The 27689-nt window shown below is 37.4% G+C and overlaps 1 protein-coding gene across 1 annotated transcript in view; it reads right to left on the bottom strand.

Moving 5' to 3' along the window:
* Positions 1-18243, bottom strand: part of LOC136885490 (uncharacterized) — a 179117-nt gene extending 160874 nt beyond the window's left edge. Inside the window, exons 1-5 of the mRNA XM_068230397.1 lie at positions 18014-18243; positions 16704-16806; positions 12062-12157; positions 11750-11830; positions 261-343 (exon numbers count right to left, since the gene is read on the bottom strand). Coding sequence (XP_068086498.1) covers positions 261-343; positions 11750-11830; positions 12062-12157; positions 16704-16766 — 323 coding nt within the window. The 5' untranslated portion in view covers positions 16767-16806; positions 18014-18243. The remainder of the gene's footprint in view (positions 1-260; positions 344-11749; positions 11831-12061; positions 12158-16703; positions 16807-18013) is intronic.
* Positions 18244-27689: the final 9446 nt, after the last annotated feature.

The following is a 27689-nucleotide window of genomic DNA, read 5'->3' as shown; positions in this document are numbered from 1 at the left end:
GCATCTCAGGCATCAACAGCCAAAATTAATTAATTTCGTCAAGTAAATGCCAGAGAATGTACAACATGAACTATCCAGTGGACATTCCGTAAGTCCTTCAAAAGTCTCATTGTCTGCATCAGGATTGAACCTGCAACTTTGGGATCTGGGTGTCGAAATGACCACTTGTACACAGAGGGAGCTAAAGAGCAGATAAACAATAAATTCTGTATTTTGCAAGATTAGGGATGTAAAACATAAGTAAGTTGAACTGTACTTACATGTTTTCTTCTTTGAAACACTGGACCGGTTGACCTACTGGATGTTCTTCTATGATTATTTCATCCTTAACTTCTGCAGAAAGCTGTAAGTAAGAAATATGGAAAGGAAATTAAAAAGTAAATAGGTAACAAGAAAAAAATATACGAATAAACAAGAAGACAGATGGCAAAATAAAAATATAAATTCATTCTCCCAATATAAAAAATGCTACTGAACAAATAAGTGTCATATCTTTAAAGAGACAAGATCATACAAAGGAACACACAATAGTATAAACATAAGAAGAGGACAGCACTGTAAGAGGGATCACATCCACACACAACGCCATATCTGTTCTTCTCTTCCAACAACATCCTGTCTTTGTGTGCTTGTCCTGTACATATTACTTGACTTATCACTTGTAGCTTTCCAATAATTGCATTCCCATCGATGATTCGGATCGTCAAGCAGACATCAATTGGTCCTCTTCCCAAACAGAGCTCCCCAGTATTGCAACATTATTGTAAAGTCTGGGCTGGGAGTAAGGAGTAGAGCTGTTCGACTGAGCAGTACGACATTACAAGTTCCAAACTTCACTGTACTCTAAAATGACAGACTTGAGGATTTCCACCTTTTCAATACAATTTCTAATTACATGTTGTGATTGACTTACATAATCAAAAAATTGGCAGTCCATGTTTTGGCTCATATGAGACATCTTCAACCGGTTGCTAATAGTGTAGATTAAAATGGACATAAACAGACAACGCAGAATAGTGAAAAGCATGAAAGATTCCTAAGACTTAACAAGCATGCACTGAGTATACTACAATCAAATTGGTGCTTAGAACTAATTATCAGAGTCTTGAGGACATAGAAAACACCATTTGTTTCTTCATGTTCAATTTACAAAATTTAAAATTTAAAAATCAGTCTGTCCTGATAAAATGGTTATTTATATGAATCCATTATGCATAATACTCTTGCTGACACTACAGACATGCTGATGGAGATGGAAATTGATCTTCAATGAAGAGGGCGACTCCTCAAAGCCAAAGGAAAACTGCATCAAACAATGAATGTGTCATAACTGTTATGAAATGTGTGAAAAACAATGTTTGGATTGGTTGTCTGGAAAAAGAGGAAAAGAAAAAAAAGAAAACTGAGAAAAATGATAAAAATATAACTGGGGTCTAAAGTGTGAGCAGGGAGAGATAGGGAACATACTCATACTCTTGTTACTCCTTATGGCTGACGCCACTCAAGTAACGTGGACGGTTTTGGCGGCCGCTGTTACTCGTCTGGTATTGTAACAGTGTGTTGTGCCTCATCCAGGGGCTTAATCCAGCAAGGGTGGGGAGGAATGGGCAGATGGAAGGGGAGAGCCAAAAGCACTTGTAAGAAAAGAATATGGAACGGGTATTTTGATTTAGAAAAATCCACCTTTTTCTACTACCAAGTAATTTAGGAAAGGATGGTCTTCGACCATATAATGGATTTTGATATTGTGGGATGTCATTTAAATTCAAGTTGTTGTTATAAAACGGATCTAAAGACATCCACACGGTGCCCTTGTAAAATAGTCAGATCTTGATTAACTGAAGTGAACAAATGGTTGGCTTCGCTCATGATTACTCATAGAGGAAAATTTACAGTGTTTTCTAGCATTAAAATATTCCAGGTATCGAGTTGTGAAACTGTGCCATGTATGACTGATGTAAGAAGGCTTGCATTGGTTATAGGGTAGCTAACAAATGCCTGGGGCAGAGCACCGATCATTTTTGGAATTAACAGAACTATGATTAGTAAACAACTGGTGATCAGTATTGTTGGTTGAAAAAGCAACTTGAAAATCATTATTCTTGAATAAGTTTGTTATTTGAAAATTGTCAGGATTATTAAAAGTGAAAGTTGTGATTTCATTTCTCCTGCATGATTTTGGAATTAATATAGTACGTTGTTTCATACAAATTTCACCAAATATTTTATTTATGGTGTTGATGATAAATCCATTGAACTTAGCCAAACTATGTCCAAACTGTAATCCCTTATTCAATTCTTTGTGTGAAAGACGTAAATGAAACATGCAATAAACACAGTTATAATAGGCCACCGATTTTCTGAACACTGAGATGAAGAGAATCATTCTTAATAGTAATAGAAGAGGAAGTTGGTTTTCTATAGCACATACAGGATAAATTTTTTGTTCTATGCTGATAGTGTACCACTGCAGTATTCAGTGAAGTAATATTTTGGTCGAGTAAGATAAAAACTGATGAGCCCAGCCTAGCACACGAGGGCGAAACGCTGGCAACCAGGAATGAGTTAGCTGGAAAATTTATAATGTCCAATAACGGACCATTTATATTGGTATTATAAATTTACTCATTCGGAACAAATATTACAGATTCCCTATGGGAATCAACATCTGTATTATCTGATGGCCAAGCAGGCATCAATTTTTAGTAGTGAGACAGTGTCTCATAGTGCATTGGCACTGCCGGTGGCTGCAATTGGCCTACGCAGTGGCCTCCACGGTATGCACTAGCCATGCGTCTTGGTAGGTGTGCTAGGTACCAACTGATGAGCCCAGCCTAGCACACGAGGGCGAAACGCTGGCAACCAGGAATGAGTTAGCTGGAAAATTTATAATGTCCAATAACGGACCATTTATATTAGTATTATAAATTTACTCATTCGGAACAAATATTACAGATTCCCTATGGGAATCAACATCTGTATTATCTGATGGCCAAGCAGGCATCAATTTTTAGTAGTGAGACAGTGTCTCATAGTGCATTGGCACTGCCGGTGGCTGCAATTGGCCTACGCAGTGGCCTCCACGGTATGCACTAGCCATGCGTCTTGGTAGGTGTGCTAGGTACCAACTGATGAGCCCAGCCTAGCACACGAGGGCGAAACGCTGGCAACCAGGAATGAGTTAGCTGGAAAATTTATAATGTCCAATAACGGACCATTTATATTGGTATTATAAATTTACTCATTCGGAACAAATATTACAGATTCCCTATGGGAATCAACATCTGTATTATCTGATGGCCAAGCAGGCATCAATTTTTAGTAGTGAGACAGTGTCTCATAGTGCATTGGCACTGCCGGTGGCTGCAATTGGCCTACGCAGTGGCCTCCACGGTATGCACTAGCCATGCGTCTTGGTAGGTGTGCTAGGTACCAACTGATGAGCCCAGCCTAGCACACGAGTGCGAAACGCTGGCAACCAGGAATGAGTTAGCTGGAAAATTTATAATGTCCAATAACGGACCATTTATATTGGTATTATAAATTTACTCATTCGGAACAAATATTACAGATTCCCTATGGGAATCAACATCTGTATTATATAAAAAAATTATCTGCAAAAAAATTAAGAAGATTGGAATATCATAGTAATTTCACAAGTCTAGACTAATACCATACGGAAATAGACATTATCACAAAGGCAGTATATCAAAAAGTATGAGATACGAATTGTCGAAGAGTGATAACATTGAAAAAAATATAGACTGGAAATCTTTTCAGAAGAACAGAAGTGAAGCAGAAGATTTAAAATCCAAATAACGTCAAGAAAAGAATAATATTAAAATAAAATACCTTTGTGTAAGTGAATTAATACAACATGCAACATTGTGAAGGATACATAAGATATACTTAATATCAATGCAGATCAATAACACAAACGGAAGACCAACTTGCTACGAAAGACCAACACATTGAGACAGCTTTAAAACAGACATAGATTGCAATACAGAATAACATTACCAAAATCTACTAAAAAGGAGAATAACAACATAAAATTAGTAAAGGCAGTAGATATATGCAGAATCTGATATTATCATAGAGACCAAACCAAGCACTTCATTAAGAAAATGAATTAATTATTCGGAAGGCTTTGGATATTCCCATTGTATTTTGATTCTGTTGTTGTTGCTATTTTGCTTTATGTCGCACCAACACAGATAGGCCTTATGGTGACGATGGGATAGGAAAGGCCTAGGAATGGAAAGGAAGTGGCCGTGGCCTTCATTACGGAACAGCCCCAGCATTTGCCTGGTGTGAAATGGGAAACCAAGGAAAATAATCTTTAGGGTTGCCGACAGTGGGATTCGAATCCACTATCTCCCGGATGCAAGCTCATAGTGGCGTGCTCCTAACCGCATGGCCAACTCACCCGGTATTTTATGATTCTATGACTGAGTAGATCAACATGGCGAATCTGTAAGAAGATGAGGGAGTGGACTTCAAAAGATGACCCAAGCCAAACCAAGATGATCCCATACCGTGGATGACAGAAGGCTCAAGTACCAACCATGGAAGTCAGTCAAAGATGAAGGAGAAGGAGCAGACATAGGCCAGTCCCCAGAAAACAGGAAAAAGATAAGTTTCTAATAAAAACATACATATTTAATAGATAATATTTGTCTTCACTTCATGTGATTGAAAGTTTGGTATGGTACCGCTTAAGTTGTCAGAAAAGTAACCAGTGCTGGATGTTCTCGCGAGTAACTTCACTAGAGATCAATTTTTAAGTCGTTAGGCAGTCTTCTTTAACATATAAGCAAATCCCAATATAATAGACTCAGCAGCAAGATTCAAGCTAAGTTTCATTGTGCCATAACCAATGTTGTAGTTCTTTTTATAAGAATAGGTTGGAAGTGAACTATATTTCAAGTAGCAATGTCATATGATTGAAGGCAATGTTATTCAGAACACATATATAGGGAATACTTTGTTGTATTAAGGAAGGTTATGTGATCTTAAAGCGACATCAGAAAAAAAGGTTACGATGTACTGACAAGCTAAGGATCCAAGTGAGAGTGCTGATATATATAGGAAGGTGTTTATGTGTCAAGAGAGGTTATTAATATTACAAAGAGGTATATATTTCAAGAAATATGAATTGAGATAGATGATTTATGATAGTAATGTGTTACATAAAAGAAATGAATGAAAGAGTAAATATAAAGCTATTCCACGTCAAGTTGAACCAAGAAATGGAATGTATTGAATATTTCATGGAAAGAATGACACAATTAAGAATCATAGGGGCTTTGAATTGTGAAGTTATGAGGATTATCGAGTAATTAGATGCTGTAGATTTACTACAACATATGTTAACATGTAAGAATTAGCAAGATAAGCTGCAGTCATCGAATAAAAGCATACCCCTTTTAGAACAAGCAACTTCTTATACTTGGAACTAGTAAGATAGAACTTGAGGTAGATGGCTATATTCTTATAAGCAGACCAAGACACAAATACAGAGAACCAGGCTTACTGTATGTGATTGAAAACAAGGTTAAAGTCAATATATCTTCATAAATGAACTGCCAATAACATTACTTGTCTTACACAAGATCTTATTATTCTATTCAGATGCATTTAAGTTGATACATGTTAAAGGATACTTCATAATTGTGTTGTTGTGCACATGAATGCTAACTCTAAGATATGATGGTAGATTATGGATTAAATTTAAGTAATATCAGCATATTTTTGAGCTGAAATAAATGGAAACTTATCTTATATCCTGCAGATTATAGAACCATGCATGACCATGAGATAACACCACAAAACAAATCCAAAGGAGAGAAATTAAGCCATGAAGTGATATATTAGTTAACTGTGCAAGCTTCATACAGAGATAGGTTAGATATTGAAATGTTCTAATTTGAGCAAGTGTTTGTGTAAATTAATTTACCTTTTTCCTAAGAGAAGAGTGAACAAATCCATTATTATAATTGATTAACGTTGAATGTAATGGAGACTTTAGCTAATTTCAGTGCAATTTCAATGTAAATAAGTGAGAGAGACAGGATCGAGATAATCATTACTAATAAATTTTATGTAACAGACATTGATTTATTAACCCATTCTGAGTTTGATATCCCATATTAATTTTATTTTCCTCTTCCTAAATATTATTTTCATACTTTGTATAATAAATAATTCTAAGTTTAAAGTTACTTGAGATGTCTATTTCTGAATTCTATGTTAGTATAAGATGCATTATTATTAAGATGACAAGTCTTCGAGTACATTAAATTAAGACCCACATAGGTTGGATGGACATTCATCAGTGCGAATTATAGTTAGGTAATGCTGTAGACGGCACATCGGCATCCGCTTTCCTTCTTTGCAATCCACATTGAGCTAATCGAATCAACCCAGAGAAACTGGCTAGAATTCCTCAAAAGGGTGGAATAGTAATGTCCAGAAAAATGACAGAATTTTTGGCCTGGTCTTCAACTGTAAATTTAATGTTCAGATCCAATGATTTGAGAAAATCTACGATGTTAGAGCTACTGTGAAGTTGCTGGTCTATTATTATGAATGTTTCATCTACGTAGCCTTGAATTTGTCCAATGACCTTTGAATGTTCCAAGAGATGAAGGTAAAGGTAAATATCGGCTAAAATACACCTAATGACTGTATTGTCTGGACAAGTATTATGGATAATGGATTCATATAAATAACCATTTTATAAAGATTGTTCTACTTCAATGACTTATTTTTTAAAGTGTAAATTTTTAAATGGAACATGAACAAAAAAAAATGGTGTGTCTTTCATTCTCAAGGCTCAGATAATTAGTTCTCCACATCAATTAGATTCTAGTGTACTCAGTGCATGCTTGTTAAGTTTCAGGAATCTTCGATGTTTTTCATTATTCTGTGTTGTCTACTTATGTCCATTATAATCTATACTATTAACAAGCATCTGAAGATGTCCCTCATGAGATGAAACATGTTCTGACAATTTTTTTAATTACATAATTTAATTCCAAAGTGTGATTAGAATTGTGTCAAAAATTTGGAGTAAGCTGTATGTTCCAGCTGTCAGCAGAGACATGGTGTGGAATGACATCAGAGAAAAATAAGCTTTAAAGGGGTTCATAAAAATAAGAAAGATAATAATATGAAGATAGAACTGGAACTCATGAGGACAAATAGGGGCAAATTTTCAAATACAGGAAGAGGAATTAGGCACTGGAATAATTTACCACGAGAGATGTTCAATTAATTTCCACCTAGTTTGAAATTTTTTAAAGAGAAGACGAGGTAATTTGCCAACTGGGCAAGAGAGATCAATGGAGACTGATAAATTGACCGTGGAGTAATGCAGGGGGACATCACTCACCTGCTTTATATAGCCTGGCTACGAATTTTAATCTAGAGCAACTATCTGAAGAAAACGTATCCTCAAAGTGAGAATATCATCTTGTTCCTGCAGTCGAAAATTAACATAAGTGGTTGTTCCTAATGGTACATTCATTCTCAGCAACAGCCAAGAGCATGCCATGATATTGACGAGTACAGTTGTTGAATTAGGTTATGAAACAGGGTTACAACTAAACACTTCCAAATTTGTAGCCTTCAACATTGTGAAAGGAAAGATCCAGAGTTTACCCATGATTATAAACAACAGTTTCATAATTCATGGTAGTGGTAAGAACGAGAATATCTGTTACCAAGGTGTTGATACTGCCAATATGTTAATTTTAGACAAATATTCTTTAAAAAACTACTTAAAATAGGAACTTGATATTCTGTTGAATAGCCATCTTCTAAAAACCGATCACAAATTCTTTGTTGTTAATCAGTTTACCTACCCCTTACTTAGGCCTTTCTTCCAGCTATAGAACACTAGCTTGATGAAGGGTCACAGACACTCTTCCAAAATGTTGATTAAATAATTAGAAACTCCATTAAGGATACACTCCATCTTCCTGTTGATACAAGAGAAGGCATATTGTACTCTACACTGTTAGGAAACTAGAAAGGCTAGCTGCTTGTAGAGCCAAACAAGGGCCAGAGTTACAAAATCTTAATGTACGCCGCATCCTAAGAAAGTCAGGAAATGAATATATCATGAAAACACACGATCTAGATGCTTAACTTACGAACTGCATTAACAAAGTCAGATCAATTAAGCAGAGGAACAGAACTAAAACAGCACAGAATTAAGGGGGCTGTTAAGAAAGCAAGTGTACGACACACAGTGTGATCTAACATGGGAGGCGATGCTTGTATTGTTGCACAATTCATATTTCTATGTAGTGCATTGAGTAGAATATGTCAAAATATGTATAACATAAAAGTTACAGCTGCTGTAAACAGAAGAGTTGTGAGTCTCGATGTACATACACACAAACGAGTAAAGTGCAAAGAAATTAATATGAATATATATTTACGAGAATAAAATCGCTCAATGATTAAACTTTCGGGCTCTAAGCAATAACAGACCTCGTTCTACGCCAGCACCAAGTTTATTTTGACAGAACAGTGACTTTAGGTTATGCATACACAATAATTAATAAAATAATAATTCTCAAATGTGAGGGAGGAGTATTTGGCACAGAAGTATCTATTTAAATAACTTCAGAATGTCATATTTTTCAAAACAGCCCTCTGGGTGCAGTCCTGCATTCCTAGAATAAGCACAACATCTAGAAGTTCTGCAGAAAATGTTTTAGCAAAAATATGTCATAAAAAATATCATTTTTTCATCCAATGACCAGACCAGTATTTTCAATTGATGATTTCGGATTGAAACCCATATTCCAAATGACACTGAGATGTCTTCAAACCTGACAAAGTAACATCAGTCCAGTGATCCACATAATCCCATGCCGCACTGGGGCAAAACACTGGTAATTTTTGACGGCTGAGTTTCGTGAATTTTTTAAACTGATCATAATTAAATTTGATTGTTATTACAAAATTCTACTGAGTTTTTAACAGATCCTTTTGCTGCAAAATTATAATTTTTCTTAAGCTCTTTCGAATAAATTGAGAAACTTTATAGGTGGGACTATTTCTAAAATTAATTATAGGTCTTCAGTAGAGCTCTGGCTGAATGAAGTCTCCAATTCATACTAGTTGATTAGGAAATTTTTTGTTCCATAAACATGAAATGAGTACTTTTTAAGGATTTGTTCCAAATAAATTTTTATATTATTAATAGGATCTCTCTTTATTTTGGAACATTATCCTTTAAGAAAAACTGTTCAGTCATTGTGCGTAACACCAGCTCCAGTAACTCATACTTCAAGGAAATTAAAATGAAGTAGAGGCCCTGTGTAATGACTGGTAGAAAAATCTGCACCTGCAGTCCAATTTATTATCAGATATCTTACATAGATCACAAATTAGTAGGGTGACCTGGACCAGATTGACTGACAATGTCAATCAAGGACATGGCACTTCGAGAAGAAGAGTAATTTTATGTCAATGTACCTGCCGTATTGCCCTTATCAGATTTTTATTATTGAATATCCTGACAATTCAAACAATATTTTACATGAGTATTTTATGGTTATAGTTTATGATCTGTTAATTAATTATTGGTCCGCAACAAAAATTGGGAATCCAAATTACTGAAGATGCGGTGAATGAACTTACGGAGCTGGCTGTAACAGCAGAATTTTCTAAACAGATGGTATAATTGCATAGAGAGGTCCATATTACAATGATTAGGTGACACTCAAGATAAAATCTTGCCTTCCAAATATGGCTTAGTCAAAGAGTAAATGGTTCACTGATTAATAAGAGCCACAAAACCACAAATATTTGTTTGCAATATTAATTTCAAAGTGTTTAATACTCCAAACAAAGTTGAAAGCAGAGGATGAGCTGGCAGGAGGTGAATATTTTGGTTTCAAAACTTGGAAAAAATGGATAGGTAAAATGCACTTGCACCAAGACACCAAAGATAGCTGACAAAAGGAGCATCAATCCATGATGCAGAGGAGAGTGGAAGAACCAGACAAAACAGAGGAGGGGAAAAACAGATGGAGAAAGAGCTATTGGATCTTCTTTGTATTTTCAAGGTTACTCAAGATAATTGTCCTCTTTGGCTGATTTTTTATTCTACTGTTCCACACACACACTCTCACTGATCAAGAAAGGTTGCTTTACAGCGCTTAATTAATAGAGTTGAGTAATAATTCAAAACGAGGAGACTTCAATATAAATTACCAGCAAACTTCTTGTAACATATAATGTAAATATGAGCACTGTGCAGCCCCCAGTGGCATGGCTACTAAAAAGTTGGGAATGTCTACCAAACAACTGAATGCAATGATGCAATTTTTAGCCATCATTTTAAATTCCTGTTTAAAGACCTTTCGTTGTCCGGGAATATGTACATATTTTCAGAACATTTGAAGGAGCATAAAAGAACACGAAAATTTGCTAAGCAGATAAATCAACCCTGTGAAATAATTTTATAATTCCAACGGAGAATCACCGCCTTTGCTGGCAGGACCTAGTGTTTACAGTGTACTACGTCTTCTGGTATAGGCCAGAGCAATTTTGTTACTTTCATACATCTGCCTCTGTCAGATCCTTGGCTTTGACAATATGAAAGTGACTGAGGTATGAGCGATGCTAGTAATGCAAATTCTAATGCAGCCAGTCCCTGCTATGAATGGTGTGAAAATGTTGTTCATAGGGTCTGTTGGTGTATGTATTTCAGTGGGCTTGGCAGACTGATATATAATAGCAACTCTAGCTCCGAGGAAAGCAACGGAAAGCTACCTCACTACACATTTCCCTAGTATACCTCTTCAGTGACGCCTATGCCATCTATGACAGCTGATGACAGGAGCTGTTGAGGATCCCACCAGCGGCATCGCTGAGGGACTGAACATACATACATACATACATACATACATACATACATACATAAAGGAGAATCCCTGAATTGTGCTCTTTTATGCAGGACGCAGACTGTAAAATGCTTAAGAGTTTCCCTTGATCCCATGTCAATTCTACACAGATGCTCAAGGTACACTCCAACTGAAATTGTGCCTTGGTGAAAACAATTTTTCAGTCCTTCAAGTGTGCTCAAGGCACACTGTGCTACGGCCGAAATAAATAATCATTACAAATGGAGCACTCAAGGCATAATTCATGACAGTTTTTGCTGTGATAAAAATAGTTATTCAGTTCCATTTTAGTGTTTGAGAGTTTCAACCCACATCATATTATGTCATGAGTAGGATGTTCATTTACGTGATGAGAGAGACAGGCTTCATAGTAGAACTTGCTACAGCGCAAAAAATTTGGGGGCCAAACACAGATCAGAACCTGGTTATATGTGCGAAGGACACATAGCTGACAGAGGGTGAGTTAACACAAACCTCCATACTGAGGGCGAAAGTTTAGCAAATAGCCGATTGCTGAATGAGACATGTTTAGCGGGGTTTGAAACATTTCCACGTAGATCAGATGTGTGTTGACGAGATCCTTAGGAGTAACAATGTTCAAAATGAGAAATGTCCAGGAATAATTGTGTCTGCGTAGATATACCATCATTCAAAGCCTGTAAGGGATAGCGCCATGACGAGATGTCAATGCCACATCAGGCTTTAACTACCCACAGGTTTTTTAAAATTAGGTATCTCAAACAGTGTTTACAAACTGTTCAGCAGAAGTTTTTTAATAAGAAAACAGGTTATCAAATAATTACAATATCTCACATGTTTACCTGTGTTTGTCGCAGCTCTGTCAACTCTGATTTAAGTTCTTCTTTCAAATGTATCATCTCCGACACAAGTTTGTAATTTTCCTGTGGATAAGTTAATATATTAGGTGCACACTTCCAATACATCATGCAATCTAGTCATAACAAATGAGCATGGCAATTTTAGCGTGTTTCAAAACTACATAAGGCAACTACGAAATTCATAAAACTTTGTACTGGACATTAAATCTAAAATTTCTTTAACTGTTCTAGGAAAATGTCTACATGTGGAATAACATTAAAAGCATGTCACAGTTAATCAAATCATTACAATACCTCCACTGTGTTCACCTGTGTTCCTCCCAGCTCCATCTCCTCTGATTTAAATTCTTCCTTCAAATTTGTCATTTCTGATACAAGTTGGTAATTTTCCTGCGGATAAGTTCCTTTATTAGTTACAATCTTCTGAAACGTCACACATTGTAGTCACCAACAAAAGAGCTCGGCAACTCATGACATCCCAGAATTAAAGTCACTTTCAAAACTGCATAAGAAGTCTACAAAAACAATAAAAATTGCCAGGTGCACATAAAATCAAATGCCTTACAAAAATGTCTTCAACATTTCTTGGAAAATTGCTACATATGGAGCATCATTAAAAGTACGTCACCTCAGTGTCCATCAGGAGGAGGAAAGTGTCCCTTTGAATGCTAACGGATATTAATGTATTGCACAGCAATATTTTACCACACAAAAATTCTTTCAAAAATAACATCAGGTCAGAAAAATGTATAGAAAAACTTACAATTATCTTCATCAGTGTACACAAAGTGAATCTGTTGATTCAAAACTAAAAAATTAATTACTGGTATTTTTTTAATTTTAACAGCTTATTATGAAATACACCTATTTCATCTGCCCTATTGTATTTGGATATTTGTTATAGATTTGTTATTTGCAAACATCTATCATTACTGTGCACAGAGTTAGACCTATAATGCACCATCCATATAAGAAATCTCCTTCAAGCTATAGTGTTCAAAGGAACAACAACGAGTTTAACCTTTAGACATCCGCGCCCATTCAAGTCTTGGAAGTGTTCATGCTGTATCAATTGGACATCACATGAAAAGAAACCTCTCCAGTGTTGAATATTTTATTATGGTGTAAATTATGTAATATTAAAAATATGCATTAGTGAGGAATGAACAATTGTTTAATGAATTATTGAAACAGCAATAATGAAAAGAAAGGAAAAATAGAATATTCTGTTGGTATTTATCAAAACAGAGGGATTTCATCAAGTAAAGGGAATAGTTCTGGTGGAAATTAGCACAAAGAATCATCGTACCAGCCCCAATAGTTCTGAATTATTCTAGGCAATTAGCAAAATTCCCCTTCTTGACGGCAATCAAAACAGAGCGCCAAAAAGTACTAACACATCTAAACATGAAATTGTTTTGTAATCCCTGTCCCAAATTGGTCTAATTTAGGATAGTTTTTTAGTTACGTAAATACTGGTGAAATTTATACTGTCATTAATCAAGTCAAGTGTCATTATTTGACAAAATAAGTCTGGGTTTATGTGATAGCGGTGAGGGATGCTGTGGACCCAACAAAATTTGATTATATTTTTTACTGTGCTCTGGCATTCGTATCAGTAACAAATTCACTACACCTTAGTAATATTATTCCTGCATATATGGAACCTAACATTGCTATCACGCATTCCATCATACCCCTCTTCATTGCTTTCTACAGAAAGATCAGAACATCTACCATGAATGTCTTCTACGACTGTTTATGGTTCATGATCAATGTCACGAGGATCAACTGATATTTCCCCTCCCCTCTGTTTACCTGATAACTGATGGAGAGCCAGCAAAGTTTGACTGGGATCTGATAATCATTTCCTGTACAGACAGAGCACTGCTATTTGTGTGAAACTTGAATTTATATAAGAATATATTTTAAAATTCAATACCTTCTATCCATACCCTGATCCCCTGCATCAATGTACATTTCATTCAAACAGTGAACCAATACAAACAAAAATACTGACAAAAAAGGAATCAGTAAATAAAATATATATTATTACATTATCGCTTGCACTGCAGTTTGTAGAACACTTGAATTAGCACCGCGGCTTTCAGACTGCACTCAATGTCCAGTCTCGAGGTCTTTAATTTTCACAATGAATGCTGTAAATATAGAGATTTGCCGTTTGCACAATTTATCAACCCACATCACAGGTGAAGATTTCTATCGCTCCTGCCGTAGAGTACCAGAATCAAAAATATAAAATGTACGGTCCAAATGCAGTGCAAACAACAGCCTGAAGATTGAGATAGTGGATGAGATGCACTGTATGAATGGTATGAAAATTTTATTGTCCCTTGCTACAGTGCTGAAATATTCCTAATTTCCAAGAAATGGAACTCCAAGTTGCTACAGAACACATTTCTATAATGGCTAATACAACATCTTTTCAAATGATTAGTTCAGTATGAGAGAGCTTTCAGTGTTAAATTCACACCCTTGCTTTTAAATATATAATTTTTTTCTTTAAGCAGATGAGGTCCCAAAAAGGCTAAAACATGTACCTTTTATGTCTCAATTCGTATGGTTTCTTTAAGACATATTGTGTATTGATTAAGGTGGAAAACTTTAGTTCTATATTTTCTTATACCGGTACCATATGGTCAATACATAACAACCTACACATGAGAATCATTTGTTCCAATGATAGTGAAAAGGTGAACGTGACCAGTGTGTTTCATGACTGTCAGCGTACAGAATGCTTGGAGTGAATGGGAACTAACCAATCACTATCAGCAATTATGAAGAACAATGGCCTAAATGTGAATGTCAATAATTTTGATTAAATCAAGGAAAACGAACTCAATGGCACCAGAGCCCTCAATGATTTTTGACCAACAAGCAACAACTACTGAACCCGACGGCCTCCAGATTATGAGCTGTCACATGGTCACTGTGATAAAAACTCTTGACCGTTATTCTTTGGTTTCTATATCTGGGCCATTATCTGAAGACCCTCTGCAGGTATCACAAATAGTAACCTTTGTCCACTCTGTGCTTCAATCACTATGTAAATGTTACACTTCTAGCCATGAAACACCATCAGCTATTACAGCACTGGGCGAAGATTAGAACAGAGAGCGCAAGGGAAAGTGGTGTAAGGTCAATGTTCCGATGACAACTACTCATCATTACCCCAACAATTAATGACTTCTAAGATGTCATCTAATGGCCATCGAAAACATAATGCTACAATGTGTATGAGCCTACAAGTGTGTGGTATGATGATAGGTGAACACAACTGTAGTGCCTTTTATAATGAATAAAGTTCATTTCCCTCATCACATTTCACATATTTATCCCTGTAAAAACCTCTATTAAAAATATAAGTGTGAAATTCCTTGTATTATTTAGAATACCAAGCTGGATTTGGAAAAGGAAGGTCATGCGCTGAGCAAATTTTTAATTTAAAGAATACAATATCATACTTCCGTACCACAGCAAACAAGAACTATGTGATCTCATTCGTTGTTTTTAAAAAAAGCATGAGAGTAGAGATTGAGATTTGCTACTTAATGTTTTATAAGAATTTAGACTAGATCAAATAACAAGAAATATTATTAAGGAAATGCTTACCGAAACTATAGCTAAGGTAAAGTTCATGGGTGAATATAGTCAGGAATTTCAAATAAATACAGGAGTCTGACAAGGGGATGGGGTAACTTTTCAATCGTATTCTTGAGAAGGTTGTCAGAGAATGGAGGAAAGCAGGTGCACCATCTCACCATTTAGGACCTAAGAATAAAGGTATAAAAAATTGAATGTCTAGCTTTTGCTGATGATATGGCACTTATAGCCAAAAATATACCAGATGCACTGAAAAGAAACTTGATATTATACAAGAGCAATCAGCAAAACTCTGACTTCAAGCATATAATGAAAATCCTGAACATATGACACACAAAAAATGCACCACAAGAAATTATCATTGGCACTAACAAAATCTCAAGGATGAATGTATACAAACACCTAGGTGAATGGATTATAAAAAAACTGTAATGAAAGGAAATCCATAATTTCAAGAACTCAAAAGATGGAAACTGCTTTCCAACTAACAAGAACCGTTTACAATAAACAATGTCTATCATGGAACACTAAGATATGACATTACAATACAGCAGGTACACCAGAAGCACTCTACACTGCGGAAACTCTCAACCTACAACAATAGGGATTAAAGTAACAATAGAAATTAAAGAATGAAAAATCATGCATAAAATCTCATGACCTACAATCATAAATGGAACTCATTATCCTAAACCTAAAAGCGAAATAAACAAGCACATTTCCAGAATTAGAGATGCAACTGAAATGCCACAAATCCAATTTGCAAGACATTTGAAACAAATGAACCCTATCAGACTTTATATGAAATTTACAAATTTCTACAAAACGAGGCCACTAGACCAAAGTGGTACAAATTATTAGAGAAAGACCTCACTGAGTTAAGATTGTCAAATCTACAAGATTGAAAGGAAATGCAATTATCATTCAACTCAGGGATTTGAGGAACAAGAAAGGAAACCCACAAGATCGGCATATTCAGAGGACCGGAGACATGTACAACCATTGAAGATGAAGAACTGCTGGGCAAAAAAGAAAGCCGAAAATTGTTGATTCCTAGTGGGCCTGAGTGACCCATTCACGAAGCAGAAGAGGAATAAAAAAATAATAAGACATGTTAACAAAGTAAAGAAGTATCATATTATAAGAATTTATTTTTGATCACAGCATTAATTTCATTCATATAATTTTCATTTTCATAGAAGTTTGCCAAAATAACTCTATGAGAGAAAGCATACCTGAAGTTCTCTAATATGAGTTATGCTCTAATCACTATGAAGTTTTACCATATGATATTTACAAACGATATACTTACTGTTCCTTCAAGCCAGACTGGTTCCCCTTTGATATGTCCTTCCAGGTCCATTTTATATGGCATATAATATATTTAAACTGTGTTGGAGTTACAATACTTTGCACTGAAACATAAAACACAAAGGTATTCTATTATCGTTTGGTCATTAGTTTAGAGATAAACCTATCAAAGCCAGGTCCAACACCTCAACCAAGATACAACTCCTATTACACTAGCTGGTCTATTTCAATTATTTCATTTTACTGTAACCCTTTTTTTGCAATGCTTCTACAGCTTAATGCTAGTTGCACACCAGTACCTGATAATTTCATCAATGCTTCATATTCTTGCATGTTTCCCTGTAACTCTCCCAAACAAACTCCGTAACTCATACGTACCACCGAATTTCAAGTGAAGGCCATTTGAGGGTAGATCCTTATCATGTACCCACCTAACAAACTCCTCCATAATCCACAATTATCCTCCAGTCACTATTCCTTAACTTCCTCCTGTGCTCATACACCCGAAATTAGATTAGTACCTGTTCCTGCTTGCCTTGCGTTCTTGGTACCAACGTGAAAAATTACCACCTTCTCCTTAGCCTCCTCTTTCCTTTCTACTTTCTTCAACATCTGCCTTAATTAATTCATGGGCAACACTCCACCATGGTTCCCTTTCCTCATAAACTTTCCCCACATGAATATCAACTGAATTGGACATTACCAGAGCCTCAAATTCACCTTCCTCACCTGATCTCCCTTATTCCTCCTCCTTTCTCTGCCTCTCATGACCCTGCATCACCTCTCTCTTTCTGTCTCTACTCTACATTTCCTAGCTTTCCCTTTCAACTTCCATATTTCAAATCTTCTGTTCACTTTTTTACCTGCAGTGATTCATACCTCATTTGAACTAGCTCTCTGAGGGCTCTTGCTCTTAGGACATGAGCCCTCCTCACTTCCACTACTTGTCCTCCGACTAATTATCTATGTTGAACTCTCTATCTCTTCCCTCATTTTTCTTAGCTCCCACTCACAGCCACGTTCTCTAAACTTGGCCTCCCTCAGGCATTTCTTTATCTTCTTCAAAGGAATATGAAGTAATATGGAACTATCACCAGAAATAAAACAACAGACCTCGGTTTATTTAACCACATTTCATTATGTACGATACAGACTTAGGAGTGATTGTAACGTAACTCGCAACAAACACGACAATTGTTGATACTGTAAATAATATGTGCTTTCAACGTTACTGTTTTCCATTATTTCGTGAAAGAAAGTTATTGTATGCAAATGACTTACTGGTACCAATATGCTGAATGAATGACTTACGTGCTTATTTATAATGGCAGCAACTTTTCGATATTTCGTGAATGACACTTTTGAATGTCCCATCGTTGATTTTCAGTACAATAATGTGTTCACATAACGTACAATATTAATATCGTCGTTGAGATCAAACGGACACCAACCGAAAGAAACTCGAACTTAGAAGTTTCGGACAACAGTTCAAATGGAATACACATGAACTGTATCATACGGAAGTACCATAATTAACGGAATAAAACTGTATTATTAAACAGTGCTCTTGTAGGCCTAGTAACGGTATACAGCAGCCAGGATATTTACCTAAGAGGTAAAACAACACTAATTGCGAATTAACATATCTACTACTTCGACAACGAACCGGATTGTGTTTGTTGGTTATCTATAACCATTACGATATCGCCGTCATCACACGCCTCGTATAATTCGCTGAACCGCATCTAACTTCCATACCGAAATCGTCTGAGAACGAACTTCCCTACTGAAGTTAAAAGAAGTACCGTACCGTGCTTTCTTCAGTGAAAAGTAAGTCGTCTGAGACAAAAACGGGCAACAAGGAAAACAAGAATTCCAAACTAATTATCGGAAACATATTTCACTCGCGAAATCGTATCATATTTGGTACCTCATAATTTCAATTACTTACCAGAGATAAGAAGTGTATTGATCAGCAACCCTTTGTAGCAATGGAATACATCAGGCCCCAACACCCAAGACAGGCCTATCGGCCAAGAAACCGAAGATATGATAAGTAGATATGAAACTGAACAATAAATAGATGGCGGAATTTAATCGCAGAAATAGATAGCGTAAAATTGCACATCGTTTGCAATATATATATAGATATATATATCGGTATTGGTGTTATTATTATTATTATTATTATTATTATTATTATTATTATTATTATTATTATTATTATTATTATTATTATTATTATTATTATTATTATTATTATTATTCTTGTTGTTGTTGTCGTCCGTTTCACCCTCTTTGGGGTACGATAGATCTATCAGTGGTTAGTGAGTCATGTTGTCCTGTCCCCCCAGTACTTTTTCATTCTTTCAGATCTTGCCTTCCTCTCTTCTTCAGAAATTCTGTATAGTCGTTTATGCTTCACCCTGGAAACTCTTTATTTTATCTTTGATTATTTTCTTCGCAGATCCATCTACAAGTATCTCTTCTGTAATTGTGAATACTCGTAGGTCCTCAGTTTCCTTAAACCAGTTCGGCTTGGTTTCTTCTTACGGAAATAGTCGAAGATTATTTTAGTTATCCTTTTCGGGTCCATTCTGAGGATATGGCCATAGAAGTCAATTCTCGTTTTCCTTTTTGTGTCAGAAATCCTTTCTGATTTCCTATACAGGGTTTCATTGCTGATATGTGAGAGTTCGTTATTATGGAATTTGGGGCCTAGAATTTTTCGTAGTAGTTTCCTTTCCTTTATCTCCAACTTTTCCATTGGACCATGTGTAGTTATAGACAGCGTTTTGCAGCATAAAGGGCTTCAGGCTTGTGTACTGTAGGTATTATAATATCCGATCATGGAATTCCAGGAGAGGGATTTTTTGTTATAGGTGTCTTTCGTAAGCTGGAAGGCTGTTTCTATTTTGGTTCGCCGACGTTCTATTGCTTTCTACTCAAGACCATTCCAATTGATCAATTCAACAAGGTACGGTATTTGAAATCTGTGACGATCTCTATTTTTTTGTTCCCCCCACTTTCAAATATTTTGGAGGATTCTTAATGTTGGTTATTATTTTGGTCTTTCCAAAGGCGATTTTGAGACCTACCGGTATCTTCTCTACTTGCTTCAGCAGTTCGAAGGACTCTTCCTTGGCTTCCTCCAGCGTCTCAGTAAGGCCATGTCGTCTGCGAAAGCTAAACATTTGATCTTGATACCCTTGTTTACCGACCCCAATCGAATTCCACCACTGGTTGTCTTATCCCATTCTATGACTACCTTCTCCAAGGCACAATTGAACAGTATGGGGGACAGTCCGTCACCCTATCGGACACCAATTTTGATCTCAAAAGGAGCCAACAATTCTCCCATGAATTTGACTTTGGAAAATGTACTGTATTAGTGAGAGTTTCCCTAATGAGGTTTGTTGTTTTGTGTTCTAGACCGTGGTCTTTAAGTAGAGAAAGGAGACTTTCTCGGTCTAGTGAGTCAGACGCCTTTTGGAAGTCAATAAAGGTGATGACGTATATTTTTGCCCTAGATTTCTGGTATGCTATGAGATTTTTAAGGTTCAGGATTTGTTCCGGACAGGATGTCCCCTTTCTGAAACCCGCCTGATATTCTCCCAGTAGGGATAATGCGCAATTTTCAAAATATTTGTTTTTGAAAAGTACACCAAAGAAATAGTAGGTATGTGAACATATCACATTGTGGTACGTTGCCTTGTTTTCCACCAGTAAAAAAATATTTCAAAGTTTCTTTCCGCAAAGGGAGTAAACCGTCCTCTGACGTATACGGCTGGCTGTGACGTCACGATCCAGTACCGCATCCAGCTCTACCAGCCGTTGTGCATCAGCTGTTACTAAACCTAGAATCTATTTTATTCGTGATAGCGAATAACTTCGAAATTACATACACTGACTGACAGAGCAAATGCAACACCAAGAAGGAGTGGTTCGAAGGGGATGAAAGTTGGGAAAAAAACAGAGACGGCACGGACGAATAATTGATGTTTATTTCAAACCGATATGCAGGTTACACAATGCGCACGGCATCGACTCAGTAGGATGTAGGACCACCGCGAGCGGCGATGCACGCAGAAACACGTCGAGGTACAGAGTCAATAAGAGTGCGGATGGGGTCCTGAGGGATGGTTCTCCATTCTCTGTCAACCATTTGCCACAGTTGGTCGTCCGTACGAGGCTGGGGCAGAGTTTGCAAACGGCGTCCAATGAGATCCCACACGTGTTCGATTGGTGAGAGATCCGGAGAGTGCGCTGGCCAGGGAAGCATCTGTACACCTCGTAGAGCCTGTTGGGAGATGCGAGCAGTGTGTGGGCGGGCATTATCCTGCTGAAACAGAGCATTGGGCAGCCCCTGAAGGTACGGGAGTGCCACCGGCCGCAGCACATGCTGCACGTAGCGGTGGGCATTTAACGTGCCTTGAATACGCACTAGAGGTGACGTGGAATCATACGCAATAGCGCCCCAAACCATGATGCCGCGTTGTCTAGCGGTAGGGCGCTCCACAGTTACTGCCGGATTTGACCTTTCTCCACGCCGACGCCACACTCGTCTGCGGTGACTATCACTGACAGAACAGAAGCGTGACTCATCGGAGAACACGACGTCCCGCCATTCCCTCATCCAAGTCGCTCTAGCCCGGCACCATGCCAGGCGTGCACGTCTATGCTGTGGAGTCAATGGTAGTCTTCTGAGCGGGCGCCGGGAGTGCAGGCCTCCTTCAACCAATCGACGGGAAATTGTTCTGGTCGATATTGGAACAGCCAGGGTGTCTTGCACATGCTGAAGAATGGCGGTTGACATGGCGTGCGGGGCTGCCACCGCTTGGCGGCGGATGCGCCGATCCTCGCGTGCTGACGTCACTCGGGCTGCGCCTGGACCCCTCGCACGTGCCACATGTCCCTGCGCCAACCATCTTCGCCGCAGGCGCTGCACCGTGGACACATCCCTATGGGTATCGGCTGCGATTTGACGAAGCGACCAACCTGCCCTTCTCAGCCCGATCACCATACCCCTCGTAAAGTCGTCTGTCTGCTGGAAATGCCTCCGTTGACGGCGGCCTGGCATTCTTAGCTATACACGTGTCCTGTGGCACACGACAACACTTTCTAAAATGACTGTCGGCTGAGAAATCACGGTACGAAGTGGGCCATTCGCCAACGCCGTGTCCCATTTATCGTTCGCTACGTGCGCAGCACAGCGGCGCATTTCACATCATGAGCATACATCAGTGACGTCAGTCTACCCTGCAATTGGCATAAAGTTCTGACCACTCCTTCTTGGTGTTGCATTTGCTCTGTTAGTCAGTGTAAGAAGGGTTCAAAAAAGCACAGTCAGACAATCTACCATGTATAGATGCCATCAATCTTGATAAATAATGGCTATTTTGGGGCTGCAGAAATACGCGGATCAAAAGCAAACTGGTAAGTGGCATCTTTCATAAACGTGCAATGTGCTCTAACTCATAGTATTAGGATAACAATGAACAAGGATAGAAAGCTCTTAAATCACCTTTGCCATTTGCTTCTAGATTGATTCTCATATTAAAAATAACATTACATTTCCGGGCTTTCACCATTACTAATATAACAAATTGGACTTCAGCACTAACATAAAAATATAGCTAGCATTACAGTATTATAGTTCTATAACCTATCATTCCCGAAAAATATAGATTTATGTTTGGGGCAACTGGCCTCCCATTTCCGGGATCCATGAAAAAGAAACATTAAATGTCTAGTTCATTTTTCTACACATATATTGAACAACACACCAGCCTGTATTCGTGTTAGAGTGCTGGCAGATAAAGTTATGGCGACAGTGCTTTAGGTTATATTCAAGTGAAAAGATGAAGTGGGAAATGTATAGCATAATGCAAAATATGTCTTGAGCACAAGGTCAGATCCCAAAAAATATAGTCACACTAATTTTGCTGCATAGAATGTCATGACTGTGCTGCATCTTCCGGTGAGTAAATAAACTTAGCAAATACTATATCTAGGCCTAAAACTTTTGAAGTGTTTTGCTAATGAGTGCACCTTTGGAGGAAAAAGTTAAGTATGATAAAGATTAATACGACTTCATCCAGCTTTTCACAAGCAGGCTGATTGGCTCAGACTGTTGAGGCGCTGGCCTTCTGAATCCAACATGGCAAATTCGATCCTGGCTCAGTCCGGTTGTATTTTAACCCTGGAGTAGTAACGTTCAAGTTTTGGTACATTAATGCTAACGTGGGGTACTGTATGCCCCATCAATTAAATCGCAATATTTTGGTTTTCGACTAATTTTAATTCATCAGAAATGCTTATATATAAAATAATACATACAAAGCACTGATATTTTACACTATCATATTAATCATATTATATACATACACTGAAAATCTTCAAAAGTTTCAGATTTGATCTGTTCCGTTCGTATTTCTCTCATGTCCTTCTCATACCGCACACTGCCTGCAAATCACTAGTTTGTGTCCTGAACACACAAAATTCTTACACTTAGAGCAAATGACTATAGTTTTCATGTCCTTGGAACGTTCACACATATGGCAACGACCCTTAGATTTCGCCTCTGCTGCTGTTGCGGTTGGAGGCAGTGGAACCTAGGTTTCCACACCGAGTTGTTCCATGAAAGCTGTCTTTACGCCCCATGGTACAGTGGGGGCATTCAATCTCTTCATCATCCATGGCTTCATAAGCTGTTCACATAAATTCAGTAGAAACTCACGGCGGACTTCCTTGGAACGGTTAGATGTCCCACGATTTTCTTGACGTCACTCGCACCTACGGCTGGATAAGTAATTTTTTTACACTAAAACGGTCCCAGTATATTAAATATAGTGTTCCAAACAATAACACATCAAAATATATCCGAAAAAACGAAGCAATAACGTAACAAGGTAAACAAACAAAAAGACACTATACCGCTGAAAAGTTGCACGAACACTAACGTGGGGAATAGCATGCACCAGAACATCCATAAAACAGCGATTCGGCCAGGGTGCATCAAGGTCACTGCGCAGTTGGAGAGTGTTGAGCGGTGGAGATAAAGTAGTCGAGGCTGAGTCACATCAGGGCTGCCAATCCACAATTAGAGAGAAAATAAATTTCTCTGGGGCACTGAGTGCCCCACGTTATTATTCCAGGGTTAAGGTGTTCAAATACATCAGCCTACTCTCGATAGTCCTGCGGGACTACATTCCGGCACCTTGGCATCTCCGAAGAGTATAAAAGTAGTTAGTGGGACGTAAAACCAATAATATTAATTACATTTAGTTTTCCACAAGCTGAGCACATCAAGTGAGAACAGTGTCTTGGTGACATTTTAGTCACTCAGTATAGGAATGTTTTTGGGTGCTGTGGATTATTACCATTCGGTTTATTGATTTGGCATGTATAACCTAAAACTTAGGCTAAGTTTGGACAATATTAACACCAACACCACTATTATTTGTAGTACCAATAATGCATTTTCATTGCAGTGTGCAATTAAACAATTCGTTAAATTCACGCTGTTTTCTTTCATGACGTGCACGCCTATTTTCTCTTATGTTATAGAGTATTTAACTGTCGCCTAAATTTGTTTACAAATGAAAGCTCTTCAATAAAGAGATAAAATAGTGAATGTCGCACGCCAAGTTAGATGTGTATAATTAGAGCTGTCAATTTGATTCATAAAGCCTTTGATTTATTACTTTGACATGGATCACCCAAAACTTGGTCTAGCTTTGGAAAATGCTTTAATAATCAGCTTTTTAACTCATGCACTGTTTATTACTTTCAGATTCTAAGAAGTACTTTATGCATTTAATTAAAGCGTCATTGATTTAACTTAAAAGATTTACCATTTGAATAGCACTCATGGAAAAGTGATTAAAAGTTCAAACAAATTCACCTTACATTAAAATGATCTTCACAGCAATAAACTGTAAGTTAAACTTTTCCGATATATCACTGGCATTTCTCTGGCTCGCCAAAATCCATTTCTTCCGTGTTTTGCGGTCCTTTGCCACATTAATATATATTTTTCGCGGTGAAATGTGATGTATTAGTGCACATCAGAACTATACTCCATTTATAATTTTCTGCCTCACTGTCTGCGCAGGATTCGTTTGAAGTCCAAATTATAACACTCAGATTATTATACTGTATAGACATAGAATTTAACTATACTAGACACTTACATAAAGTAGAAATACGTGAAGTGTATCTTGTTTCTCATAGCACACTATGTCTTATTTCGTCCGCTAATCCGGCCAACCTGTACGATGACGTCAGACAAATGAGATCGCGTACTTGCATCACGTGATATTTTCGTGCTTTAATTTGGATTTGTAACATATTTGAGTTACTATTTCTACATTCTGACCACATTTTTGAATTCTGCATGAAATTTTGAATCAGATTAGCACATGTTTAATTAAAACCCCGGATCATGCATGTTCCCTATTGATGATATAACTGTGGTTCTCTCCTATTAAGTAAGGCCTTTAAGAATATCTTATATGTAATATCCAAAAGTGATATGCCTCTATAGTTTGTAGGGTTCATTTTATCCCCCTTCTTGTGAATTGGATTTTCTGGAATTCTTTCTCTAACCCAGATTTCTTCAAAAAATGTTGTAGGGATTCTATTGCCTCTATGTTGGCATTCTTCCAAAGTTCGGCTGAGATCTGGTTTTCTCCCGATGCTTTGTTATTTTTAAGGCTCGAAATGATCTTTTCTAGTTCCTCGAAGCTTGGTGGCTGTGAGTCATGATTGGAATTTGTTGGGACGTTCAATGTCATTTTTTTGACTGGCGTTTCACAGTTGAGAAGATTTTCAAAGTAGTCGGTTAGAATCCTGCAGTTATCAGTGTTGTTATGTGCTATATTTCTATTCTTGTCCCGTAACTGTAGAGTCGGTGTCTTGAACTTTGTTGTTATCTGTTTAAAGATTTTGTAGAAACGTCATGTCTTGTTTTTAGTAAAGTCCTCATCTATTTGAATAAGCATCTGGTTTTCGTAAGCCTTTTTAATTGTTTTGAATTTTTTATTGACCATCTAACTTATCTGATAATCAAGAAATTTTGTCTATTGGTTTCCGTTCGTTGCAACTCTCATTTGTGCCCTACTTCCTTCCTTTGTTTCAATAGATCGTCACGTTCTTCCGACCACCAAGCACATTTTTTGTATACTTTTGTAAATAGGGGCAAATATTTCGGATTTTGATAATTAGTTCCTTTTTATTTGATCCCAATTTTGTTTGTGTATATCCTTTGTCGCAAGATGGTATTCTTTTGAATTTAAAATTTTCTCCGTGTCATATCGTTTGCTTGTGTGTTTAAGGATCTTGTCTCTCCTTCTGGGGATGATTTTGATCTTTATCTTCGACATGTAATGGTCCGAGCCTAAATTAGCTCTCCTGAGGACTTTGGCATTTTGTATTTCCCTATTTTTATTATTATTATTATTATTATTCTTTCTTCGTTATGCCCGTTCATAGAGCGCGTTTGAACTTGTTAGTTGGTTTGATGGTTTGTGCCTTCTTATCCTCCCAAAATCTCTTCATGAATGCACTGTGTTCATCTTGCGTTCTGTCGACCACTTCCTACCAGTTGTCTATTTGGGTTTTCCGTGATGTCGTCTGTGATATTTATTTCTTGGAGGTCCGCCATAGTTTCTTCTAGCCATTTTATTTTGACCTTCTTTGAGTTGATTACTTTGTATAATCTTTTAGTTAGTCTGTCGCTGTTCATTCTGTAGATATGGCCATAGAAATTAAGTCTTTGATGTACGGCATCAGTAAACCTGTCGGTGAAGGATATGGCCATAGAAATTAAGGCTTTGATGTACGGCATCAGTAAACCTGTAGGTGAAGGAGTAGAGGTCCGCTGTTCTCTTCTTCATCCGCATTCCATTTTCTCTCGTGGGACCATAAATTGTCCTGAGAATTTTTCGCTCCTGCTTTTCAATTTCTGTAATTTTAGAGTGACCACCTAAGCATATGGTTTCTGAGGCATATAAAGCTTCAGGCAATACAACTGTCTTGTAGTGTCGTAATTTTGCATTACGCGATATGACTCTTTTGTTGTAGTAATTCCACGTCAGTCTGTATGCCTTATGTAGTTTGGTGTTTCTTTCTACATTGGCACTACTGTCTAATCATGATGGTAGTATAATTTCTCCAAGGTATTTGAAGGAGTGCACCTGTGAAATTGTGCCGTTTTCCATCTCTAGCGGAGTTCTTTTGCTATTTTGACGTAAATTTTCCATGTACTTGGTTTTCGCGTAGGATATCTGGAGGCCTGCCTTTGATGCTATATTGCCTAGTCTCTGTATGGCATACCTTGTTTCATCCTTGGTCTTAGGAATGATTGCAAAATCATCAGCAAATGCTAAACATTTCACATTGACCTTGCTTCCCAAATTTCCGATGTTCACACCCTTGATATCCTTTTCACACTCTCTAATAACTTTGTCTAGAACTAAGTTAAACAGAATAGGAGAGATGCCGTCACCTTGACAAACGCCCGTACATATTTCAAAAGGCTCAAAGATTTCTCCAAGGAATTCCACTTTGGATGTATTTGTGAGGGTCTGCTGGATAAGTGCTCTGGTCTTCTTGTTCACTCTGAGTTCTTCTACAGTACCAAATACTGTCTGTCTGTGCACAGAGTCATACGCCTTCTTGAAATCCACAAAGGTGGCGATCATGCTGACACTTCTACGAATCCTTAATATCGTCTTCAAGTTCCATATTTGTTCTGCATAAGATCGACCTTTCCTGAAACCCGCTTGGTACTCGCCAATCAGGTGATCTGTCTGTTTTTCTAACAGATTCAAGAGAGCTTTAGAAAGAATTTTGTATGCGATTGGCTGTAGAGATATGCTTCTACAGTTGTTTGGATCTGCCTTGTCACCTTTCTTGTGCAATGGGTGTGTTAATGCACACTTCCAATCCTGTGGAATCATTTCCGTTTCCCATATTTCTACTA

This window comes from Anabrus simplex, chromosome 14 (genome assembly GCF_040414725.1).
Source record: "Anabrus simplex isolate iqAnaSimp1 chromosome 14, ASM4041472v1, whole genome shotgun sequence".
Taxonomy (NCBI): domain Eukaryota; kingdom Metazoa; phylum Arthropoda; class Insecta; order Orthoptera; family Tettigoniidae; genus Anabrus; species Anabrus simplex.
The sequence above is the reverse complement of the archived record's forward strand: the minus strand, read 5'-3'. Positions and strand labels throughout refer to the sequence as shown.